Source organism: Stegostoma tigrinum, chromosome 3 (assembly GCF_030684315.1).
Source record: "Stegostoma tigrinum isolate sSteTig4 chromosome 3, sSteTig4.hap1, whole genome shotgun sequence".
NCBI classification, from domain to species: Eukaryota; Metazoa; Chordata; class Chondrichthyes; order Orectolobiformes; family Stegostomatidae; genus Stegostoma; species Stegostoma tigrinum.
In genome coordinates, this window is record NC_081356.1 from 64,414,048 (window position 1) to 64,439,469 (window position 25,422).

The following is a 25,422-nucleotide window of genomic DNA, read 5'->3' on the forward strand; positions in this document are numbered from 1 at the left end:
AAGATTGGAATCAATGGTTATTGGGGTTCAGATTCTCCACTGATTGGCGTTATTACTTGGCACATGGGAAGGTGGTCGTGTTTGTAGGTCCGTCAGTGATCTCAACTCCAGGACATCTCTGCAGGAGTTCCCCACGATACTGTCCCAGACCCAGCCGTCTTCAGCTGCTTCAGTAAAGACCTTGCTTCCATCATAAGATCAGAATGGGAATGTTTGCTGATGATTGCCCATTATTCAGAACTGTTTGCCATCCCTCAGGTACTGAAGCAGGCCATGTTCAAATGCAACATGATCTGGATAATTTCTATAGGCTTGGGCTGACAGATGGCAAGTAACATTTGCGCCACACAAATGCCAGGCTGTGACCATCACTAATTAGAGCTAATCTAACTGCCACCCTTTGACATTCAATGGTCTTACCATCACTGAATCCCCTATCAACAAGCCAGGGGTTATCATTGACCAGAAGCTCAATTGGACTCACCACATGAACACAGAGGCTACAAGAGCAGGTCTGAAGCTAGGAATACTGCGGCAAGTAACTCACTGGAATCTTCAAAGCCTGTCCACCACCTGCAAGGCACAAGCCGGGACGTGATGGAATGCTCCCAACTTGCCTGAATGGGTGCAGGTCCAACAATACTCAGGCTTGACACCATCCAGAACATGGCAGCCCACTCAATTGGCACTACATCCACAAGCATCCACCCACTACATCACTGTTGTTCTGTAGCAGCAGTGTGTACTGTCCTCAGGATCTGCTACAGAAATTCACCCAAGATACTCAGACAGCACCTTACAAATTCATATCCACTTCCATCTAGAAGGACAAAGGCAGCAGATATATGGGGGCAGCAGCACCTGCAAATTTCTTGCCAAGCTACTCACCATCTTGACTTGGAAGTTTATCACTCTTCCTTCACTGTTGCTGTGTCAAAATCCTGGAATTCTCTCCCTAACAGGCCAGTGAATTGCAACTCACCATCACCTTCTCAAGGACAACAAGGGAGGGGCAAGAAATGCTGGCCGGCCAGCAACACTCAAATCTCACAAATGAATTTTTTAAAAAATGAGATCGTGGCTGATTTGAAACCTAACTCTGTGTGCCTCCCCTGTGCCTATATCCCTTGATACCCTTGCTTAATATAAGTTTGTCTATCTCAGATTTAAATTTAACAATTGAATTAATATCAAGTGTCATTTCAGGAAGAGAGTTCCAAACCTCCCCTATTCTTTGTGTGTGGAAATATCTCTCCTGAATAGACTATGTCCCTGGCTGTATAATCTTCAACCAGTGGAAAGTTCATCTACTCTATCTTTCCTTCTTATTATCCTAAAGACTGCAATTAGATCCAGTCTCACTTGGGTGATTTTGGTAAAACCATACAAGGCGTTAGTTGGTCCACAGCTGGAATACTGTGAAAAGTTTTGCACTCCTTATTTGCACTGGGGCAGACCAGAGAAGGTTTTCCAGCGTGATACTAGGTATGGTGGGTGTCTGTTTTATGAGGAGCGGTTGAATAGATTAGGCCAGTACTTGTTGAGATATAGAAGAACAAAAGGTGACGTTCTGCAAATATACAAGATTCATAGAGGACTTGTCAGGTTAGATGCAGAAAGGTTATTTCCTGTTGTCAGGGAGTGTGGGAACAAAGGGCATTATCTGAGTAATGGGTTGCACATTTCAGAGATGAGGATCTTTTTCCGAGGGCTGTGAAGTTGTGAAATTGCTTATCACAGAGGGTGGGTTGAAGGTGGGTCATTAAGTATCTATGATCTTATTGAATGGTGGAATAGACTCGGTCAGACTATACAGCACAGAAGGATCCCTTAAGCCCATTGAGTCTGCACTGATGTACCTACACTAATTTCACTTCCAGCACTTGATCTATTACCTTTCATGTTGTGAACATTTCAAGTGCTCATCAAAGTACTTTTTAAAGGTTGTGAGGCTTCTCGACTCTCTTACTCTCCCAGGCAGTGCATTGCAGGTACTTTCATTCACATGGTGGCAAGATTCCTCAAATTCCTTCTGGGCCTTCTGCTATTCACCTGAAATTTATGTCCCCTCTTTATTTACCCTTTCATTAACGGGTACAGCTGCTTTTGATTCACCCTGTCAATGCCCCTCGTAATTTTATACACTTAAATCCGATCCCATCTCAACCTCCTTTAAAGAAACCAAACTGGGCTTATGCGGCCTCTGGTCAGTGTTAAAATGTTCCAACCAAGGCAACATCTTGCTGAAGCTCCTCTGCACCCCCTCCAAAGCAATCACATCCTGCCTATAGTGTGGCAACCAGAACTGTACACTACTCCAGCTGTGGCCTAACCAAAGTCTAGTATAGCTCCCACATGGCCTCCCTGTTCTTATGACCTATGTATGACTGATAAAGTCACATCCTGTATGCCTTCTCAACCACTCTGTTAACCTGTCCAGGAATCTGTGGAGAGGAACATCAATATCCCACTGTTCCTTTTGAGCTTTTTAGTGCGCTGCTCTTCACTGAGTAAGCCTTTGTGTTGTTATTTCTTCCAAATTTTATCACCTTGCTTGTATCAGGGTTGAGTTCAACTTGCCCCTGTGACCAATCTGCCTGCATCCTCCTGTAACCTGAGACCTCCTTCACAATCAACCATCTAACCAATCTTCATGTCATCTGCAAACTTCTTTACACTACTACCTGCTTGTCTCCTAACAGGAAGCTAATTTTAGATCTATCTTGCTAAGTTACCCTGGCTCTGAAGTGCTTTTACCTTCTTCATCCATCTCTCGTGTGACCTTGTCAAAGGCTTTGCTGAAGCATCTGGACCCGTCCTTGCAAAATCAAATCAAATTTGTTAGGTTTGATCTCCTTATGACAAAGCCATGCTGTCTATTCCTGATCAAATCTTGTCTTTGGAATTTTCTCCAATTGTTTCCTTACTCGGGTTGAATGGCCTACTTCTGCTCCTAGATTGTGGGGTGGTATTATCCTAGTTGTTGCACCATGGGGATTTTGGCTTTAGCTACCTAAACTCATGTTCTGGAATTATTTCTACATTCTCTCCTTTATAATGTACATTTGTGAACACAACTTCCAGTTTTGTGTACTAATATCTCCTTGAGTCTCTTTTTGTCAAAGTTTGTTAATCCCCCTGTGAATTGCCTTGAGGCATTTTCTGACATTAAAGTGCTACATAAGTACAAGTTGTTAATTTGTAAAAAGATTAAATCTCATCTGGACATGTTGTACACTTGTGGAATTAAGCTGCTTATATCAAGTTTGACTTTGTCTGTCTCAACCCCAGTTTACTTCCAAGATATAACTTTGACAAAGAAATATAGTAATGGATGACCATTATGGAAGAGATATTAAAGCAATAGAGTGCATTCACTGCAGAATCACCAGAATGATAGCAGCAATAGAAGCAGAAGTTACGATGCAGTTATATTCCATAACAGCAGAAGCGTGAAAAGTGGTGCAGCATGGACTGAAAATGGGTTGTGAAGAAGAAACAAAAGTGACAGTTCATATTATTCTCTATATTTACATTCATAGAGTTGGTTTGAATTTAGGTTTTAGGCAAGAAAGGACAGTGTTAAAATGTCTTCCTTATATGAAAGAAAGAAAATAGAAAGCCTGGTGTGGAGAGTACATACACTTGGGTTCATTGATGTATTGACATGAAATTGTATTCAGGGCAAGTTGGAACCATGAGGTCCTGACTAATTTTAATTGATACTGTGACAGGTAGGGTTTTGATAGAGAAAACAATTTTGTCTGATTGCATCCCCACTAATGAGAGATACTCCATTTAGAATTGTCACTGTAAACAAGGAGAGGTTCTTAGGTTTTGATAGTGATCAAATAGAATATGGAATACTTGGTTAAAATTTGTTCAACGTTGAGGCAATTTTAAGGGAGAAGTAAACTGAAACATTTGAATAAAGGGGAGACACAAGTCAGAGAGAAAGTAAGACAGTTGTATTAGTTCTGAATTGTTCTAGTCGAGCCAACAGTGGACAAGTGGCCCCTCTCTGTTTTCGAGCCCTCACTGATTTTTCATTATTTTTACTATCTTTTTAAACTTTAATCAATCTTGGTTTGGACCTGTGAGCTGAGAGCTTAAGACAACTTCTGGACTATGGGCAATAGCTTGTGTTGAATGGAAAGCAAGCCCAAGGCCAGTCCTGGAAGTTAATTGCAGGTTTGTTCCTGATCAAAAAGTTCTGCAGACACTTGGTTACCAAGGAAGAACATTATTTCAACAGATAACAGAAGTTGACTACGAATGAGGTCAGTACATGGGAACTGATTCCAGCAAGTTTGGCAAAGATCTTGTGCTGAGACAGATGGCAGATGTTAAGTAGTAATTTGGACCTCATGGAGGAAATGGTTAGTCTGTCACAGTTTGAAATGGGTTTTGAACAGTGTTTTATATGAAGAAGGAGCCTGGTTGTTTGCACTACAGCATGAAGGTTTGAACGCTCCCAGTCTCACCTGTCATGAGCAGCTCTTAGAAGTTCGGAATAGAAAACTAAGTTACAAGTATGACAAGCTTTCTGAGTGAACTGTAAAGTTGACCCTGATCGACGCTTTTAGAAAATCAGCCATCATCTATGTCTATGGAACAACACGTTGTGAAAACCATTTCAGTAATCTGTCACTTTGGTTACTTTTTGTTATCCTTTAACTGTGTTTATTTGTCTATCTGTCTTCTGTGTGAATGAGACTGAAAACAAAAGCTGCTGGTTTTAAAGTATAGACCAATTAGATTTTGCTGTTTAAGTTTTGCTCTGCTAAGCTTTTTGTTTCAGATGCAGGCTACTGTTTGGAATTAACTATTCACATCATTTGGTTATTCAGAAGCCTGGTCAAGTACCATTGGGGTCAATTTTGAGAGGTTTTGATAGTTTTAATTTTACGATGTTGCAAATAGAGGTAGACAGACTGATTTTGGTTTGGCGGTCTGCATACCATAACACTGCTGTAAAGTTTTGTTTCTGTGGGGTTCTGTCATATTTCAGGAACTGGATGAGCCAGCAATTACTAGATATGTTTGTCTTCAACAATTGTTGGTTTTCGTCTGTTTTAATTCTGCTTTTCTTGCACATTGATGCATTGAATAATATTGAAAGGTTTTGTAATTTGCTATGATTCATCTCTTCATTTTGCAGCTATCTTAGTGATATAGACCGCATTAGTTCACCAGTATATGTACCAACTCAGCAAGACATACTGCGTGTCAGGGTACCAACAACTGGAATCATTGAATATCCTTTTGATTTGGAGAACATAATCTTCAGGTATTGCAATTGGTTAATTAGAAATGGATTTTTCATTTTAATGTGAAAAAGCATCATGTCAGTTTTACATGAACCAAAACACACTATAATGTAAAGGGGAACATTCTTTAGTACATTCTGTGCAAAAGTGGAGTCTCATTTCCGTTGCTCATTCAGGGAACATAGTTTGGGAAATACATAGCACAAATTTGGCTATTGTACTTAACAGAGGCTCAAATTAATACTTAAGCCTGACCCACTAAGCATTCTGATAACTGAAATGCAATGATTGATAGGTCACCTCCTTGATACAGATGTTTGGCTGTAAGTGACTTCTTGAACTGATGATTTACTCCATGTACGTTTTTCAAAAACACAATGGCAGTATTTTTATGTATGAATATGTGCATCAACCTTGATTATGGTGTAGTAGCCATATTTATAATCCAAAAGGAAGTTCAGGAATCTGTCAAGATTTGAAAGATGCTTGTATGTATTTAAAGCCAGAGCCCTATGTGCACTTCTGTAAACTTCTCTAAAAGGCAAGAGAAAAAGGTTCCTTGAATATTACTCCTGCCACTGCATTTGGGATCAATGAATTCCCATCCATCAAAATAAATAAGAAGTTCTGGCCCCTGTTGTTGAGATGGTGGTAAAACTCGCTTCATTTTAGGAGGTTGTGGATTTTCCAGTGTAGGTATTTGTAAACCCAGTCTCTTGTTTCATTTAAGCAGTGACCTAGTTTCAGTTTTTGGGTGAGTCTGTTTTTTTAATACTGAAAAAGATGTTTTGATACTCTTGCTGCATTATAAATTGTTTATATTCTCAAGTTGCACTTTAAGGAAATACTTCCATTTGAAAACCGCCTGAGAAATCTTGCCAGTGGGTCAGCCCAAATGCACAAGGTTTATGATGTGTGCGTATAAAACAGAAAACCTGACTATTGATGTGTGCCAGTATAAAGGGATCAACTGCAAATACTTGAAATTTAGCCTTCTTTTGTGAAAGAACATACACATTAAGAACCTGACTGGGCTACTCTGTCCGTCTAACTGCTCTGTCATTAATTAAGATAATGGCTCATTGCTCCACATGTCCACTTAACCTCTGATTGTCTTTCTCACCCTTGCTGAGCAACATCTACCTTAAAGATACTTCCACTGCCTTTTGAGGAAGAGCATTTCAAAGATTAATGGCCCTCCTGAGGGGGGGGGGGGAGAAATGAATATCTCTGTATTTAATGGATGATCCTATTTTTATAGGGTGATTCCTAGTTTGAAACTACCTCAAGAAAACACATCCTTTCCACATCTACTCTATCAAGACCCCTCAGGATCGTGTATTCAATCAGTTTGACTGTTATACTTCTAAACTCCAGAAGATACAAGCTGAGCTTGCCCAATTTTTCCTCATACGACGATCCACTGATTCTAGTTTTTAGGCTAGTAAGTCTCCTCCAAACTGCCTCCAAGATTTTTGCATCCTTTCTTTAACAAGGAGTGATGTACAATGTTCCAGATGTGGGTCTCCCCAGTGCCCTGTGCAATGGAAGCATACCCTCCCTTCTTGAATTGCATTCCACTTAAAATAAACAATAACACTGTATTAACTCATTATTTGTTAAACCTTTGCAGTAACCTCGTGCAATTTACTCACAAGATCACCCAGATCTCTCTCATCTTCGAGTTCTGCAATCTCTCACTGTTTGGATAATACACTTCAATTTTATTCTTTCTGCCAAAATGGACAATTTCACATTTTCCCATATTATGCTACCATTTGTCAGATCTTTGTCCATTCACTTAAAACCTATCTGGAATCTCTGGTAGTGTAATGCCCTCTTTACTTCTGACTTTCCTAGCTCTCTTTGTGTCACAAGTAAATGTCACAGCCATACATTTGATTCCATTCACACAGTAAATTGTACAAATTGTAAGAATTTGAGATCTCAGCACTGATCCTTGAGGCACACCACTTTGTCATGCCATGCTAACTGGAAACTGACCCATTTATGCCTATGCTTTGCTTGCAGTTAGCCAGCCAATCTTCATGTCAGTATGTACACTGTACACTGTGAACTTCTGTTTTCCACAAAACCTTTGATGTTGCATCTTGCCAAATGCCCTCTGGAGATCTAAACACAGAACATGCACCGATTCCTCAGTTACTCAAAGCACATGTTACTTCCTCAAGGAACTCCAATTAATTGGTTAAAAATGATATTGCTTTCAGAATACTATGCTGAATCTCTGCCTGATTTCCTTCAACGTTTCTAAGTGTTCTGCCTTAATTTTTTGTTTGTAACAATGTCTAACATTTTCTTTATGATGAGCTAACTGTCCTTTAGTTCACTGTTGTTGACTTGCTCACCAAGCTGGCTTGTTTTCGCTCACATGTTTTGTCACCGTGCTAGGTGACATCATCTGTGGAACCTTCGATTAAAGCAATGTTGTTCTACTCCGCTTGGAATTTATACTGTCTGGGCCATTATGTTGAGTAGTGTCATTTCCGATTTTTATCTGTATGGTTTTGTATATGGGGTCCGATTCTATATGTTTGTTTGCATTACAAATTGAGAGCCATGCCTCTAGGAATTCCTGTGCATGTCTGTGTTTGGCTTGGACCACTATAATTATGTTAGTTAATTGGACAATGTAATCATAGTAGCACAGTGATGAAATGTCTGAGCGAAAACAAGCTCTGCTACAAGCCACAACCCGAGCTACAGATCTTTGCGAAAATTCTAAATGTCCTTTTAGTTTCCTGCTTTGAGTGTCTCCCTTTTTGAATAAAGGTGTTACATCTGCCATTTCCAATCCAATGGAATCTTCCCCCCCAAATCTAGGGTGTATTGCAAAGTTATTACCAATGCATCCGTTATCTTGCTAGCCATTTTTAAAAAAAACTAAGAGGAAATCAATCAGTGTTTCACAGATTAATATCCATTTATAAAATTAGGGTAGCAAATTACTTTCAGAGACTTAAAAGGGTTTTAGTGTAGTTTTTTAGATTAGTACAGTTGCTAGTTCCACTTTTCCCTTCTGGATCCTTCCCTTGTCCCAATGTCAACATTCCAATGCAGAAGAACCCTGCTGTTTTTTTTAAACCCACCCATCCTGATGTGTTTTGGCCTAGTGGAAAGCACTGAACACTACACCACAAGAGCCTCCCTCGGAACCCAGTTTTGTTTTGAAAAACTGGAGCAAAGGGGACTTGAAGTAGAGCCTTCTGGCTCACGTGTAGGAGCATGCCCCTCAAAACAGAGTCCTCTGGCTTAGGGGAAACAATACCACTGTGCTACAAGAGGCCCCAGTATTGTTCATAGAACTGTTTAGATATGTTATGAAACACCTTACCAGATCACCCATGTAACAAATTAAAAGTTCTTATCCTGTTTTAAATCTTAGGAATTGAATTTACCTCAACAACTTAGAACAAAGTCCCACTTAGGTGATGAGATTTGTTAAGGTTGTTTAAAAAGTTACATTTCGCTAATTCCAGCATTTTAACTTTTAACACACTTTACTGGTAGAACTGATTCTTATTTAATAAAAATAAGAACTAAGGTAGTGGTTGCCGTTTTCTGCTTAAGCTGTTGTATTCCACCATCTGTCTGCTGGTGGTCTCACTCTCTCTGTTCAGAGTCCTCTTTGCCCAAAGCCACTGCCCCTGCTGTCTCAATTTGCTCTGTGCCTGTGCCTGTGCTAATGATTCCTACTTGCTTTTCAAGCTGCATTTTCTCCCGATGTTCTCTGTTGTGTGTTTAGTCTGATGCAACTTGTGAATGTATTATCAGTAATCAATTTTAGTTGGATTGTAGAGTCATAGAGTTGTGCAGCACAGAAACAGATCCTTCAATCCAACTCCTCTGTGTCAACCAGATATCCAAAATTAATCTAGTCCTATTTGCCAGCATTTGGCCCATATCCGTCTAAACCCTTCCCATTTAAGTAACTATCCAGGTGCCTTTTAAATGTTGTAATTACATCAGCCTCCACATTCCATTCAAGTTTCGCCCTCTGCATGGAAAAGTTGCCCTTCGGTTCCCTTTTAAATCTTTCCCCTCTCCCCTTAAACCTGTACCCTGTAGTTTTGGACTCCATACCCTGGGAAAAAGACCTTGACTATTAACCCTATTCACGTTCCTCATGATTTTATAAATTTCTGTAAAGTCACTCTTCAGCCTGTGACACTCCAGGGAAAATAGCCCCAGCCTATTTAGCATGTCCCTATAGCTCAAGCCCTCCAAACCTGGCAACATCCTTGCAAATCTTTGCTGAGCCCTTTCAAGTTTGAAAACATCTTTCATATAGCAGGGAGACCAGAACTGAATGCGATATTCCAAAAGTGCCCTGAACAATGTCTTTTACAACTGCATTATGATCTCCCAAATCCTTTACTCGATGCATTGACCAATACAGGAAAACGTACCAAACACTGCTTCACTACCCTGTCTACCTGTGACTGCACCCCAACGTCTCTTTGGCAACAATCCCCAGGACCCTACAATTAACTGTACAAGTTACAGCGCTACCAAAATGCAACACTTCACTCCATTTTGTTTATGGATTACATATTTTAGTTTGAACATTCAAGACTATTGATTTTAACTTAGTTTGGAAATGTTTTTTGCTTTACTTTTAGGATGGTGGATGTTGGAGGTCAGAGATCTGAACGAAGAAAATGGATTCATTGTTTTGAGAATGTCACCTCAATCATTTTCCTTGTTGCACTAAGTGAATATGATCAGGTTCTGGCTGAGTGTGATAATGAGGTAATTGTTTATCAGCAATCGTATGATAAGATTGTCAACACGACCCAAATTTTACTGAAGACATGCTCCATTTTTAAAGTGTTAGAAATTCTTAAAGGCACAAAAAGTAGAAATTTATGAAGTTAATTATTTCAACCATGTTTTTCTGGATCTTGTGTAGCATTGGCTTTGTCAAAAACATAAGCACTTATTGTAGCTTTTCACTGATGGTAAAGAATAACCAGCACCGTATTCCTGAATTTATACACATTTTCATTCCATTTCATCCATTTTTTAAAAAAAGTTAATTTTCAGTGTTTAGTCAGGTTTATGTTTTTGCTGAGTGAGACTGTATCCTGATGCTGAAAGTTCAAAAAAGAAACATTTTTTTTCATAGTGCAATTCATGATCTGGATGAAATACATTGTGAAGAAAGCTTAAGTAGTAAGTTTATGTTCTTCCATGTAACAATAATTCACCTAGAGTTGAATTTGGCTGACTTGCTTTCATTTATCGGCCCTTTCTTTGCTGTGTGTTTCAGCCAGATTGTTAATTGTACTGCAAAAGAATTAGTTTCCTTTTGGAACTTCCAACAAAATCTAATTTCAATCAAACTCCCCAAATGAAATAGACAATTGGTAATGAAAATAATATGAAATAAATGAAATGAAGTATGGGTAAGGCTGAGTGGTCTGACTATTGTACATGTCCTACAATTGAAACGATTAATAGTAATTGAAATCCAAAGTTGTTTCTTTTTGAAGTAAATGACGTGATTATTCAATCTGTCAGTGTAGATTCTGGTTTGGGTTCATGGTATTTCGTACAAGGGACTGGATTTAGTGGTTAATGGGATTTAGGGAGTTTCTTGATTTGCTGCGTCGTCTTCATATTATGTGATCATTTTTCTGGAGCAGAGCATGGGGTCGATGTGGGATAAATTTGGGCACACTGCCTTGCTCTTGGATGCAGAGCAGAGATGACCACAGGGGCTTATGAATGCAGAGTTGGGCTGTTCAAAAGCTTACTCTGGTTCTCCAGGGCTTTGTCCCAGTCATTTCTTGAAACGCTTGACCTTGTAGCGTTAAACCCTCCACCTATACCATATGTGCCAAACTCTGCCAGCTAAAGGTCCCAACCCATGACTTTGGTGGCTTCTACACTAATGCCGTCATGGTGACAAATTATAACATAATCACTAGTTCTATGCCAACTCACTTTACACCCACCATGAGGACCCTCAGAAGCCATGCTGAGAAGAAATAAAATTTTAAATATCTAATATTCCTTTTTATTCATTTGTGGGACATGGGCTTAGCTGGTTATGTCAGCATTTATTACTCATTTGTCATTGCCATTGAAGGTAGTGGTGAGCTACCACCTCAAACTGCTACATTGCATGTGCTGTCAATAGTGTGTCAGTGCCATTAGGGAGGGAATTCTGGGATTTTTGACCCTGTGGCAGTGAAGGAAAGGTTACATATTTCCATGTCAGGAAGGTGGACGGCTTGGAGGGGAGCTTGCATTTGGTGGTGCTCCAATGTATCTGCTGCTCTTGCCCTTCCAAGCAGACTTTTAAAAAAAACCTCCGATCATGAATGCCTATACAAAGAATATAAATTCGCTACAGACTGAACTAATAACCCCATTTCAAAGGCAGCTAGTCTTTAATGGTTGCTCTGAGCTGTCAATCAAAATATAAACCAAGGGCACCCTTATCATAGAATCCCTACAGTGTGGAAACAGGCCATTTGGCCCAGCAAGTGTCCACACTGCCCCTCTGAAGAGCATCCCACCCAGACCCATTCCCCTACCCCCGTATTTCCCATATCTAACCCACCTAACCTAAAGGCACTATGGGCAATTTAGCATAACCAATCCACTTACTATGCACATCTTTGCACTGTGGGAGGAAACAGGAGCACCCAGAGGAAACCCCCACAGACACAGGGAGAATGTGCAGACTCCACACAGACAGTCACCTGAGGCTGGAATCGAACCTGGGCCCTTGGCATTGGCTAGCACTGCTGCCTCACAATGAGCCATTGTGCCTCCCCAATAATGTTGATAGATCATGGAAAGCAGTTAACCATTCATAATGTTAGAATGGAAGCTCTTGAGGTTCTGTCAACAAACAGCTATTGAAACCACTAGAACTGATTTTTATCTACTCTGACAGTTTTATTTCAGTTTTAAAGGGCTGACAGTTTAAATAACTTTGGCAGCATAATAATTTGAAAGACCGTACTCACCTTTTTACTCAGAATAGTGCATTTTTGGAGTCCCTCTCTAAAAAGGGCTGTGGAAGCTCAGTTAGTGAGTGTCTTCATGACCGAGATCAGAAGAGTCTTTGATATCAATAACATCAAGGAGCATGGAGGAAGCACAGGAAAATTAGGTTAATGCCAATTATCATCACATAATCTAGAGTGATGGAGCAACCATGGGCTGAATATTCTCCTGTTCCTGAGGCAAACTCTTATTGTTCATTCCTAATTGGTCTTAAGGAGATGCTGTACAACTTTCTTTTCATTGCTGCCCTCCACGTGGTGTAGGTACACCTGTAATGCTATTAGGAAGGGATTTCCAGGAGTTTGACCCAGTGGCAACAAAGTGAATGTGAAGTGCAGCTCAAAGTTAGGATGGTGTTGATGCTTGAAGGGGAAATTGCGTTTGGTGTTTCCATTGGACTGCTCTCCTTATGGTTCTAAATTGTGGAGGTTGCTAGTTTGATAAATACTGTTGAAGGAGGCTCGGTGATTTGCTGTATTGTATCTGCGCACGGTATGTACCATTGTCACCTGCTTTGGTGATGGGGGTGTTGGAGTGGATGGAATGCTCCAATTATTTGATGGAATGCAAGTTAGTCATTTGTTTTGACTTAGTGTTGAGCATCTTGACAGTTATTGAGAATGCACTGCTTCAGGCAAGTAGTATTCCATGATTTTTCCTGCTTTATGCCATCAATGTTGCGGACAAGCTTAAGGGAGCAAAGAGGTACATTACATTTGAGAGAATTTCTAGCTTCTGATCTGTTTGCGTAGCATTTATGTGGTTCTTCTGATTAGGCTTCTGGTGAATGCTAACCTGATCAATGGATGTTGATGTTGGGAAATCTGTGGTGACACAGCCATTGAATTTAAAAGAGAAATGTTTAGATCCTTTCTCGTTTTGAAATAGTCATTTCTGCGCAGTCATGTGGCATAAATTTTCATCATCATTCATCAGCCCAAGTCTGAATATTGGCCATAAGGACACAGACTGCTTCAGTAACTGAAGTTGTAGATGGTACTGAGCTTTGTGCAATTCTTAAACAGCTCCACTTCAGAGCTTATGGTGATCTTGTTGATGAACCAACTCTGAGGACACTGCCCTGGATAAATCCTGGAGCAGTGCTAGGGCTATAATGGTTGGACCCGAACGTACATAATGTGCTATAGAGTCTTAGAGTCATACTGCATGGAAACAAACCCTTTGATCCAACTCGTCCATGCTGACCACATTTCCCCTAAAGGCTCTTGCTAGGACAATAACATTCTTTCATTTGTTGCTGAGTTAGAGAGAATCATTGGAGCGCTAGATGGCCAGATTGGATTTATCCTGGCTTTTGTGAACAAAACTAACTTGGGCAATGTTCCACATTTGTTGTGCATATGTCAGTGAGGTAGCTGTAGTGGAATAGTTTTACAGATGAAATGGATAGTTCTGGAGTGTGAGTCTTTAGTACAATTGCCACAATGTTGTGAATCTCTGAAAAATTTGATGTATCCTGTGCCGTAAGCCTTTTCTTGGTATCACGTGGAATGAAATAAATTGGCTGAAGACTGATGTAGGTGATGTTGGTTGGGGGGGGGGGGGGTGCGGCTATGAAAGAGAACAAGCTGAATCATCCACTTGTACTTCTGAGTGAAGATAGTTATAAATGCTTCAGTTTTTTTTTAAAAACAGTGGTGTCCTTGGTGTGCCCATCACTGGCGCTGATACTTGTAAAACTGCCCCCTCCACTTGTTTAATTGTTCATCAATATTCAGTGCTGGATGTGGTAGGATTGCATAGCCTCGATTTGATTTGTTGGTTGTGAGATCCCAATGCAATACTACTACTGATGTCTGGCATGGTCCTGTGTTGTGCTTCAACAGGTTTGTAACTCATATTTAAGAATGTCAGGTGCTTGTCCTGGCATGGTTTCCTACATTCTTCATTGACTGATCCCTTGGTTTGATGGTGATGCTATGGTGAAGGATATTTTGTTCAGTGAGGTTAGATTGATGATGAATTTAATTCGGGTGTGACTGTACAGTATTTACTTCATTTAGTACTGTTGTGTTTTGCCTGTGGCAGGTACATTCGTAAAATGGAGCAGGTTTCTTTTCCCTACTTGTTGCTTCACCCACCAGCTGGCAAAGGCCCTGTCTAGCATTCATGTCCTTGGGATTTGGTAGTTATGTCAGAAGTTGTGACACTGAGCTGCTTTTTGTGATAAGCATTTAAATGCACCCACCTAAATACATAGTGCTCACGCTACCCTCTAGTCACATTTGACATGGAGGAGCACTAATTCGTTGGCTGAGGGATAGTAGTGGATGGTGAGGGATGCAATTTTACGGCATGCGTGGTCAATGATGAGATCTACCGGGGCAAAACTATTCCAGCTATATATTACTGTACCACCACCCCTGTTTGGTCTGCCTTGTCAGTGTGACAGGGCATGCTTTATGATATGGCTGTGTCAGACTGTTGCCTGATTAGTTTGTGGGACAGGTTTCTGAATTTTCCCACATGGAAGTTTTGAAAGTGTGACCGGGCTGGCTGTGCCACTATTTATGATGCCTAGGTTGATGCCAGGTGGTCTGCCCCAGGTTTATTCCCCTTTTGCTTTCTCCTCTATAGAACAGGTTTAACTTCTTTGGCTGTTGGCTGTGCCACTTTCGGTTCATCATTGTATTCACTGGCATAGTGAAATCAATTTTCAGTATACAGCTCTGAAGATTTAGACTGTTGAATTGACATTGTCAGAGGTGGGAAAATATTAATCAATAAAACACCCCAATTTAAAACATTTCAGAAATAATGTCATGTGGCATATGCTTCTCTGAAGAAAACTAGGCAGGATTCTGGCCTTGGACAGAATCACCTTTTCATGGTAACTATGAATGCATCCCAGAGATCTTGTGCAGATGGTTTTCTGTTGGTAATCTGCTGTTATATCTATTTAATGTACAATTGGTTTTATATTCTGTTTTTTTTTTAAGAATCGAATGGAGGAGAGTAAGGCATTATTTAAGACAATTATCACTTATCCCTGGTTTCATAGCTCATCAGTCATTCTCTTCCTAAACAAGAAAGATCTTCTGGAAGAAAAGATCATGTATTCTCATCTAGTTGATTATTTTCCAGAATATAATGGTGAGTGTTTTATGGAAATTTGAACCACGTCTAATAGTAATTGCTAACGTTTCATAATGGCTTAATATTTCTTTTGTTGATTTAACAATGATGTCAAATGTAATGAAGTTATTTCTGTTGGAAAGTAGTGGTGTGTCGAGATTGCAGGAAGTGTACAAATTTATTCCCACAATACTTGTAGGCATATAAGCTGCATTTCTGTCTCTGTATGCCAAACTAGTCAGTAGTACATTTTAATTTTTTTTCTTTTATTAGAAATCCCAGTAGTTCTCCTGCAATTGGTCTCTCAGCTGAGGTTGAGTTGTGGCTGAGTCAGAGGTTAAAGGCAAGGAATCTGAAATTAAATCTGACATCTGATATGAATAGAGCTGGGATGAGTAACAGATAATTAACTTTTCTCATGGGAATTTCTTTGCTTGTTTGATTGTAGGGAACTGCTTGCTTTTGTGCTAGCAGTGTAATTTTAGTTTTCTTTTTGGTTTATGTTTATAGCTGCAGGTGGCCAGGTTTCTCAGGCCTTCAGGAGACTCAGCAGCTGAAAGAAGCCCTGAAGGGCTGAATCAATTAAGCAAGTGTCTTTACTTGTAGACCGTGAAAGCAGGCATATTTAAAAAGGCCCAGCTAGCTATCATGTAAATCAACTTGATCTCTCTGTCTGCTCCAATATTGCTTTTCTTCCAAAAGACCTTTTAAACTATTAATTGATGCCCTGTGGATGGAAATACCACAAACGGGGCAGGGGGAAGGAGGCGGGGGCAAAGGGATCAATCAAATTCAGTGGGATATTTAGAGAATGTTTTTGCTGGTGTCTGAATATTCCATCTGTACCAAATTTGCTGTCTGGCTCAGATCCAGGCCTTAATTTCTATAACCAGTAACTCAAGTAATTTTCTCTATTTAATTGGCTTGAATAATTATTGAGAACTTCTTGTATTCCACCTGGTCCAGGTTCACTTATAGGTAATCGTTTTCAGCATTAATTTTGCTGAGCAGGGAGGTCTACAATTCTTGAAGCGGTTTTGGGTATAGGGAAGGACAAGGCCCTGCAGAGTTATCAGTTGGCCTCTTTTTGTGCTGTGTGACCATTGAACACATCATGTCCAAGCAAGCTTTCTACATAGTGGGAGCCAAATAGATCAGCAAATGAGACTTAAGGTCCAGAGTATTGCAAGTTGTTTTGCATGAGCCATAGGTTAATGCATTTAGAGGTGGAAAGACTGGAGAGTGATGCACAGAAGTAGAAGGGGCTTGGGTTGCCATGGACGTGAATTAGTTATGGTAATTCACGATGGGGTAGGTATGAGATTGGAAGTTTAATTCTGAGATTGCCATTGTTTCAAGCTGACACAATGGCCAGTGTGCATTGTTTCGGTAAGGATTGAAGATCTTTTTAATGTTTAGTTGGAAGAGAGTTGGAAGATGATTAAAGTTGAATAATGCCATCCTGCACATCTGACTTCATTCAAACAGAAATTTCTTTCAGTTCCTTTTATTGCAGCAGTCTGTTGTTTCCACCTGATTTCCCACAGTTGCTTGGAGCTGCAGGTGAAACTGAGCCAAGGTAAGGACCTATAAGGATGAGACGCTTGAAAGATCCTGAAACGCCTTTTGGAGAGAGGCATTACTCCTCCCTTACACCCCTGCAAACCACAAGTGAGGGTGGTAGTGGAGTTCTCTACTGCCAGTTAGTTAAGAGATTGCTATACCCTAGCACGAGAAGACTGGTTCTAGTCAGTAGGTTAGATGAGACCATTCTGAAAAACAGAGATCTTGAATGTGGATCAGCACCTTTTAAAACCCTTAAACCTCAACAAGACACAGAACACATCTTGGTCATTCACTCATCTTGGTCATTCACTCATCTTGATCTCTCTCCAACCTTCTGGGCTTAACGTCCACTAGTCCAAGACAGGTCATGAGGAGAGAATGTGATTGACGTGTAACTGTCCGTCATTATAGTCCTGTTTTAGCACGAGTCATTTTCTTCTATCGTCTGTAATTTATCATCTATTTGTCACAAATCTTAAAGTAATGAGCTGAAATATCCTGTATACATTTGCGATATTGTGTGTCTCATTCCTGTAGAGGCTCTTAGCCCTACCTCTCATAAGGGGAAAAAAAAAGACTGGCCTAATGAAACAGATTTGATTCAGGAACCTTAGGAGGAAATCCTTGCCTTTTCAGGGCTTGCTCAATAACTAGTCATCACTATTGATGCACAATGCTGAGCGAAACATCCATAATACTGTTTAGAGTGATGCACAAAATTTGGCAGAATCAGAAAGCAGACTAATTTCAGCCCAGTAAGAGCCATAAAAACTAAAGGAGATTCTGCAATGCTTTGAAATCTGTCACTGGGCCCCTCTCTGCAGGTTTGCCCTGAGTACCACAGGCCAACACTGCTCATAAAGTTCAAATCCAGTTAGCCTTCATCTGTCAGTGAAGAAGCAAACAACACACCACCAAAGCTTGACAATAAATGCTGTCTTAATAACCTTTCTGCACTGATAGAAGTGCTGATTATATTCAAATTTCTATTTAGCAGCAAAGTTTCATAGCTGATGTTATTGCAGCTGATGTGCATAAGGCTGGAGTCTTTCAATCTCTTGTGGGATCAAGCAATGCCCCACAAGAATACAGAATACAAAATTACATTGCCTATCCCTCTATAGGAGGGGGAAAAAAGGAAGCCATCAATTTTGTGTCGAACATGGAGGAATTTTGCTCCTCTTCATCAGCAAAATGTCCATCAGCATTATTCTCAACTGTTTCACACACATCATGACCAGGATCTTCTGCCAGAGTTAATGTGATTTCCGAACTGTTAGATGGATAACTGATATGGTATTCACAGACAAACTTCCTAAGAAATGCAAGAACAGATCATGGATCCTATGGGGAAGTCTGTTGACTGGATCATAACCATTGATAGTCGATTAATCACTTTCACTTGAGCTGCCTGAAATGGCAATATGCAATACCAGACACTGAAGTGTTCACCCAAACTGGTGAAACATAATGAGACAATCACAGTTGAGTTTCAGTTAGCCATGTAGCCAGAGTGCCTGACACTGGCTCACCAAAGCAAACTTTCAATGGAGATTTTTAATCTGGGACTCAATTTTATGGTGGCCAATGAAATTGTTATAAGGACCCTTTGAAGGCTTCATTTAGGAGTTTTGATATGCCCAGAAGAAGCTTGTCCAGGATCATTGCACCTGACACAGCCAAATATAAATAATGTCACCTCATTTAAAAGCAAATGTTTGTCAGAACTGGGGAGCACATGTTAGGACAGGAAATCTTCAGTGAACAACTCATCCAAAAAAAAAATCATCTGTGGTGTCCTAACTTGCTTGCAACAAAAACTTCTGGCTGCTGATTGACCTTGGCAGGCATCTACGTACTCAAAGAAACCCTACCAAATACTTCATGCAGCCATGCTCATCTTCATCGTGATGGATAGCCAACACCATGAATCTAGGACCACCTCCAAACCTCCCAAATTTGAAAGTTCAGTCAATCTGTTGGTCACATCGAACAATCTAAATTTGTCCTAAGTTTGTCTTTTGTTACTTTATACCAATGTCTCCTTGCTGTGCTTTCCCAGTTTAATTATTCTTAGTTCACTATTTCCAATCTTGTGGACACAAGATATGGGAGCAGAATTAGGCTATTCAGCCCATCCAGTCTGCTCTGCCATTTGAACGTGGATGGTATGTTTTTCAATCGCTTTCTCTCTGTAAACTTTGATTCCCCCTTACTAATCAAGAATCTATCTTTCTACCTTCAAAATAATCAATTACCTCACCACAAAAGGTTTTGAAGGTCATGAGTTCCAAGGATTCAGCACCCTCCGTCTGAAGATATTCCTCATCTCAGTATTAAAGGGTTGTGCCTTCATTCTGAGGCAGTGCCCCTGGGTCTTAGCCTGCCCTACTGGTGGAAGCATCTTCTCCATGTCCACGCTATCCAGGCCACTTAGGATTCTGAAAGTTTCAATGAGAACCCTCCTTATCTTTCTAAAGGCCATCAAGTACATATGCAGAATTGTCGACCATTCCTCATACAGCAAGCCCTTTATGCCTGGCATTCTTGTAAGCTTCCTCCAAGGCCAGCATATTCTTCTTTGATATGGGTCCCAAAATTGCTCACAACTTTCCTTAAAATTTCGGAAGGATAATCCAGCCAATTACAGGGTGGTGAGCCTTTTGTCAGTGATAGGAAAATTATTAGAGAGGATTCTTCAAGACAGAATTTGCTCCCACTTGAAAATAAGTGGATGTACTAGCGAGAGGCAACATGGTTTTGGGATGGGGAGGTGTTTTGGTCTTGCAGTACGGTTTTGTGAAGGCGAGGTTATGTCACACTAACATCGTTGAGTTTTTTAAGGAAGTGACAAAAATGATTGATGAGGGTAGGGCAGTGGATGTTGTCTACATGAACTTCTGTAAGGCCTTTGACAGGGTCCCTCATGGCAGGCTGATGCAGAAGGTAAAGTCGCATGGGGTCAGGTGAGCTTGTGAGATGGATAAAGAAAACTGGCTCGGTCATAGAGGACAGAGGGTAGCAGTGGAACGGTGTGTTCCTGAATGGAGGGCTGTGACTAGTGGCGTTCCTCAGGGATCAGCTTTGGGACGTTTGCTATTTGTAATATATATAAATGATTTGGAGAAAAATGTAACTGGTCTGATTAGTGAGTTTGCTGTTGACGCAGAAGTTGGTGGAATTGTGGATAGTGATGAGGACTGTCTAAGGATACAGCTGACAGATCTGTTGGTGACTTGGGCAGTGAGATGGGAGATGGAGTTGAAGCTTGAAAAATGTAAGGTAATGCATTTTGGAAGGTCTAATCCAGATGGAAAATATACAGTAAATGGCAGAACCCTATCTGTACTGATAGGCAGAGGGATCTGGTTGTACAGACACACAGGCCACAAGGTGGCAACAAAGGTGGAGAAGGTAATCAAAAAGGCATATGGCATGCTTGTCTTTATTAGCTGGGGCATTGAGTTTAAAAATTGGCAGGTAATGTTGCAGCTTTATAGAACCTTAGTGAGGCCGCATTTGTTCAATTCTAGTTGCCATACTATCAGAAAGATGTGGTGGCTTTAGAGAGGGTCATGAAAAGATTTACCAGGAAGTTGCCCGGTATGGAGGGCATTAGCTATGAGAAGAGGTTGGGGAAACTTGAGTTGTTCTCACTGGAATGACAGAGGTTGAGGGGCGACCTGATAGAGGTCTCTCAGATTATGAAGGGCATGGACAGAGGCGACAGTCAAAGCTTTTTCCCAGCATGGAAGAATCAGGTTTCAGGTGCGAGGGTCAAGGTTTAAAGGTGATACACAAGGCAAGTTTTTTTACAGAGGGTGGTGGGTGCCTGGAACTTGCTGCCAGGGGATGTAGTAAAAGCAGATACTATAGTGACTTTTAAAGGGCATCTTGACAAATATATGAACAGGATGGAAATAGAGGGATATGGTCCCTGGAAGGGTAGGGGGTTTTGGTTGTGATGAGCAACATGTCTGTGCAGGCTTGGGGAGGGGGGGGCGGGGGAGTGGTCAAAGGGCCTGTTCCTGCACTGTAACTTTCTTTGTTCTTTTATTTGTCAGGCATGACCTTCCCTTGATGAAGCCATGCTGACTCAGCCCTGTTTTACAAGTACTTCCAAGTACTCTGCAATCTTATCCTTGATAATGGACTCTAAAATCTTACCAATGACTGAGGTCAGGCTTTTGTTTTTATTTAACCCATTTTTCTAAGCAATCTTTTCAGACACACTATTACTCGAGTCTGGAGCAGGTAGGGAATAGAAAACAAATTTGCTGGAAAAGCTCAGCAGGTCTGGCAGCATCTGTAGAGGAGAAAACAGTTGATGTTTTGGGACCGGTAACCCAAATCTGGAGCAGGTAGGACTTGAACGGGGCCTCCTGGTCGAAGTGTAGTGACACTACCACTACGACACAGGTCGAGCAAACAACATGTAATTTTCTGCCTTCTGCCCTAATCCCTCCTTAAACTGTTTTCCAGTTATCTGGAACCTTCCCTGACTCCAGTAGTTCCTGAGAGATTACCACCAATGTCTTCACAATATCCTCAGAACCCTAGAGTATAGTCCATCCAGTCTGGGTGATTTATCCACCTTCAGAACTTCCAGCTTCCCCAGCACCTTCTCTTTAGTGATGCCACGGCACTCCCCTCAGCGGCGACCCTGTTGAAGTTCTGATATGCTATTGGTGTCTTTGACCACAAAATGCCTATTCAGTTCCTCTGCCATTTCTTTGCTTCTCATGACTGCTTCTCCAGCCACACTGCCTTGATTAATTAGACCTGAACAAGTATAGTTGATGTGTGATGTATTGTGAAGTGATATTTGGTATATAGTTTGATTATAACCTGTTCTGGCTTGGTTTTCTACCATATTTAATTCAAAGCAATTCAGCTTTCTTAGTTTAGCTAATTTTGCTCTAATTTGGTTAGGCATGATTTGTCTTGTGTAGTAAAATTTTTGTTTCTTTTGACTTTTCTATTTGAGAAACTGACTTTCTAAGCTAATGCTTGATTTAATAATGTTTTAATAGTACATGACTGGTGTAAATATGATGCTTCTTAGGTCCTCAACAAGATCCCGTAGCTGCTTGTGATTTCATCTTGAAGACATATCAAAATCAGAATCCAGATAAAGAAAAGGTCATCTACTCTCACTTCACATGTGCTACAGACACCGAGAATATACGGTTTGTCTTTGCTGCTGTCAAGGACACTATTCTACAGCTAAACCTGAAAGAATTTAACCTGGTATAAAGGACAGACCAACAGCAAGAACCAACTTCACATCACTCAATACTTCTTGTCAAGCTGTTTTTACTTGACAGCTCAAAGTTGTACATTTACAAATTTGAATCCAGTTCTAAGGTGAACTTGGTGTTGACACTGCAGATACATCACTTCTGTGTTCTGTTCCGAATTATTCATTCACAGTTTTTCTATTTGCAAAAAAATTGCTTGTGGAATTCTGCACATATCTGAAAAAAGGTTTGCACAGATGTTTATAGCTTTGTTAACTAAGGTGTTTTTATACATTGAAAAAAAAATTGCCGGGATATGGGTCATGTTGCAATGGACCTAAATATGTTTTCCAAAGGTGACTGTTTTACAACTTTTGTAATAGTAAATGCTCCCAAATCTAGTTTTACATATCTCACTGTGTGAAAAATATATGGCATTCCTGGAATCCAGAGGTTTACTGAATGCAAAACATTATCGAAAATAAAGGGTACAAAAGAACTTTATGGTTCCCATTATGACTACTTGGCTGGGTTGGCATTTGGCATACAGAGGAATTTTAATTGAGTAAATGATTGGTGTATACAACACGTACTTTGACTTCCTTTGAGATTTATTCTGATTTTATCCGTTCGATCCATTTAGTATCTTAGCGTAGATTAAATCACAGATGTCTTAAACATTTAAAATACTGATATCATTAATTATTGCTATCATTAAAAGTAATGTAGAATAAGCACATTAAGAATTTTGAATATGAGCTGCAAAATTTAATAGAAAAAGGAAAGAAATTTTGAAGTTTTATTAGCACAACAGATTCCAGAATGATTTTTGTGGGCTAACGTAAAATATATTTTTTATTCAAGCTATTAAAACACAACTTGCTCATTTCATTTGTGACCAATGATACATATACAAGCTTAGATTGTAGAAGACTTCCAGTCTGCTTTGATGTTTGTCCTTTCATTGAGTTGCAAAGGATAGATGGATCTGCTTCACAAGATTTTATTTGTTCTATTATTATCCTAATATGCTTACAGACAATTGTAAATACATATTCTATATATATTGTATCTTTTCTAGCTTTCAACATTATTTATCTTGGTCAAAAAGGGATATTATTTGTTGAAATAATGTAGTATCAGTAATTGTAAAAGACTGTAAGGTGTTTCCACATTTTGGAGAGTTAGGTAAGTAATCACTTTTTGTTCTGAAGTTGAAATGTAATGCGTAATGCACAATTCTGCCATATGGCATTTTGATTTAAAAAAAAACTTCACGGATACATTTTATGATGAGCAGATCTGTTAGAGATTATAATAATTTTTAAAAGACCAACAATGTCTTACCTTTTTATTGAGTTTTTACATTTAATGCAATTGGCCATGGTTCTTGAAAGTATTGTGCCTTGAATTTGAATATATATATATAGAGGCTTGCTTTTGCTGTCATACCCCTTCTGAATGTGACAGGAGTGATGCATCTGAAAGAAGTCAGTCTGCACTGTTAGCTTCTTTCATCATAATTGAATTTCATTATATTACATCCCTGAGAATTGGATGCCAAGGTGCGCTAAAGCTGCATAATCCTTTGTGGAGGTCAACATAGTCTGAGTTTTTAGTTTAAAACAGTACAGGTGGTGCTTTCTTACTCTTTCTTGAATTCTTCAATTTGCAAGTAATCAAAATTAAACCACATATAGAAGACCCTGGTTTAGATGTTAATTAGACATGGGTGATATAGACAAATAAAGTTTGACAAAATGAAATAAAAACTGAAAGAACTGTGGATGCTGTAAATCAGAAACAAAAACAGAAGTTGTTGGAAAAGCTCAGTAGGTTTGGCAGCATCTGTGAACAAAAAATCAGAATTCCCATTTTGGGTTCAGACCCTAAACATTGACTCTGATTTTTTTTTTTGTTCACAGATCTGCTGAGCTTTTCCAGCAACTTCTGTTTTTGTTTGTGGAGGATGAATATATGGACAAATGTGTTTCTGCACCTTATTATGGAGTCTTAATCTGTATGAAGGTTGATTATACAGTACATTCCTGCTTCCCACCCCCTCCCAACCCCCTGGCTTTGATGTTCATAAATTATGCATCTTTTAAATTTTGTGAAAGGAATTGACACATCTTCAGTAGGATTTGATTTAAATCATATTCTGGAGTCTGTATTTGAGCAGACAGTTTAGTGTTGATTCAACATGTTATGCATGCTATAATGGCCAAAAAGTCCCCTCATTTGGAGAAAGCCAGTTGTCTGAAGTAGGAATTTGCAATCTGGGAATCAGTTACATAATTTGGATAAATAGTGTTATTTCGGTAGCTATAGATTGAAACCTATCTGTACATATTATAACTGTTTTAAAAAGTTGACCAATAGGTGCCAAGCAGAACGCTGTTGCCATAAACAAATAACTTGCCAAATACCATGTTTTCAGAAGGTGCTAAAATAGGTGACAGAAGGATAATATCTTAAATGCACTTTTAGTATCCTTATTTCAGCTACATCACACTTGTATTTTGTTTTATTGTTTCAAATTAGCTAAATATGTATATTTCACTCTTTGCGTAGGCTTTTAGATTCAATAAATTGCAGCTGTTAAAATCTTGCACAAAGATTGTTAGGATTTTTCTATTCTTGTTTTGTAAAGTATTTTTGTTGGTCATTAATGAACTGATCTGTACTTTGAAATTAAACACGTTTCGTATTTGGTAATGCTGCTGTTTTAAACTGAAATTAAACACAAACTTGGTTCTTATGTTTCAGTTTATCTGATTTACCCTGATCTGTAAAGTCTACATTTAAGACAGCATTGTTCTATCCATTATTTAGATTACTATGAAATGAGCTCACTGTTACTTACAACTTGTACTTTGTGAGTACCACTGAAGGCAAGGATTTCCTTTTATGTTAAATAGTGCAGTCTATTGTACTGTTGAAAGGGTATTAAATGTGCACGCGCGCACACACACAGAATAAACAACTTTAGGGAAAATAGCTCCTTTCAAACATAAATATATGAGTATGTTCCTACAGTGTTAGGTTGAATCTTATCCCCATGTAAAGCTTTGAGTTTTGGGACCAAAGGAAATACTGTAGTGAACTGGATCCATCTTTTATAATGGGAATCTTACATAAATCCCTGATATGCTTCAGATTAGGTTTCTGAGGCAGTAGCACCCAAGTGAATGCTGAATGAATGC

At 39.7% G+C, this 25,422-nt stretch overlaps 1 protein-coding gene across 2 annotated transcripts in view; it reads left to right on the forward strand.

Moving 5' to 3' along the window:
* LOC125450837 (guanine nucleotide-binding protein subunit alpha-14) overlaps positions 1 to 24,966 on the forward strand; it is a 137,146-nt gene extending 112,180 nt beyond the window's left edge. For both annotated transcript variants that reach the window (XM_048527155.1, XM_048527156.2), the window contains exons 4-7: positions 5,162 to 5,290; positions 9,914 to 10,043; positions 15,275 to 15,428; positions 22,042 to 24,966. In XM_048527155.1, coding sequence (XP_048383112.1) covers positions 5,162 to 5,290; positions 9,914 to 10,043; positions 15,275 to 15,428; positions 22,042 to 22,232 — 604 coding nt within the window. In that variant the 3' untranslated portion in view covers positions 22,233 to 24,966. The remainder of the gene's footprint in view (positions 1 to 5,161; positions 5,291 to 9,913; positions 10,044 to 15,274; positions 15,429 to 22,041) is intronic.
* Positions 24,967 to 25,422: the final 456 nt, after the last annotated feature.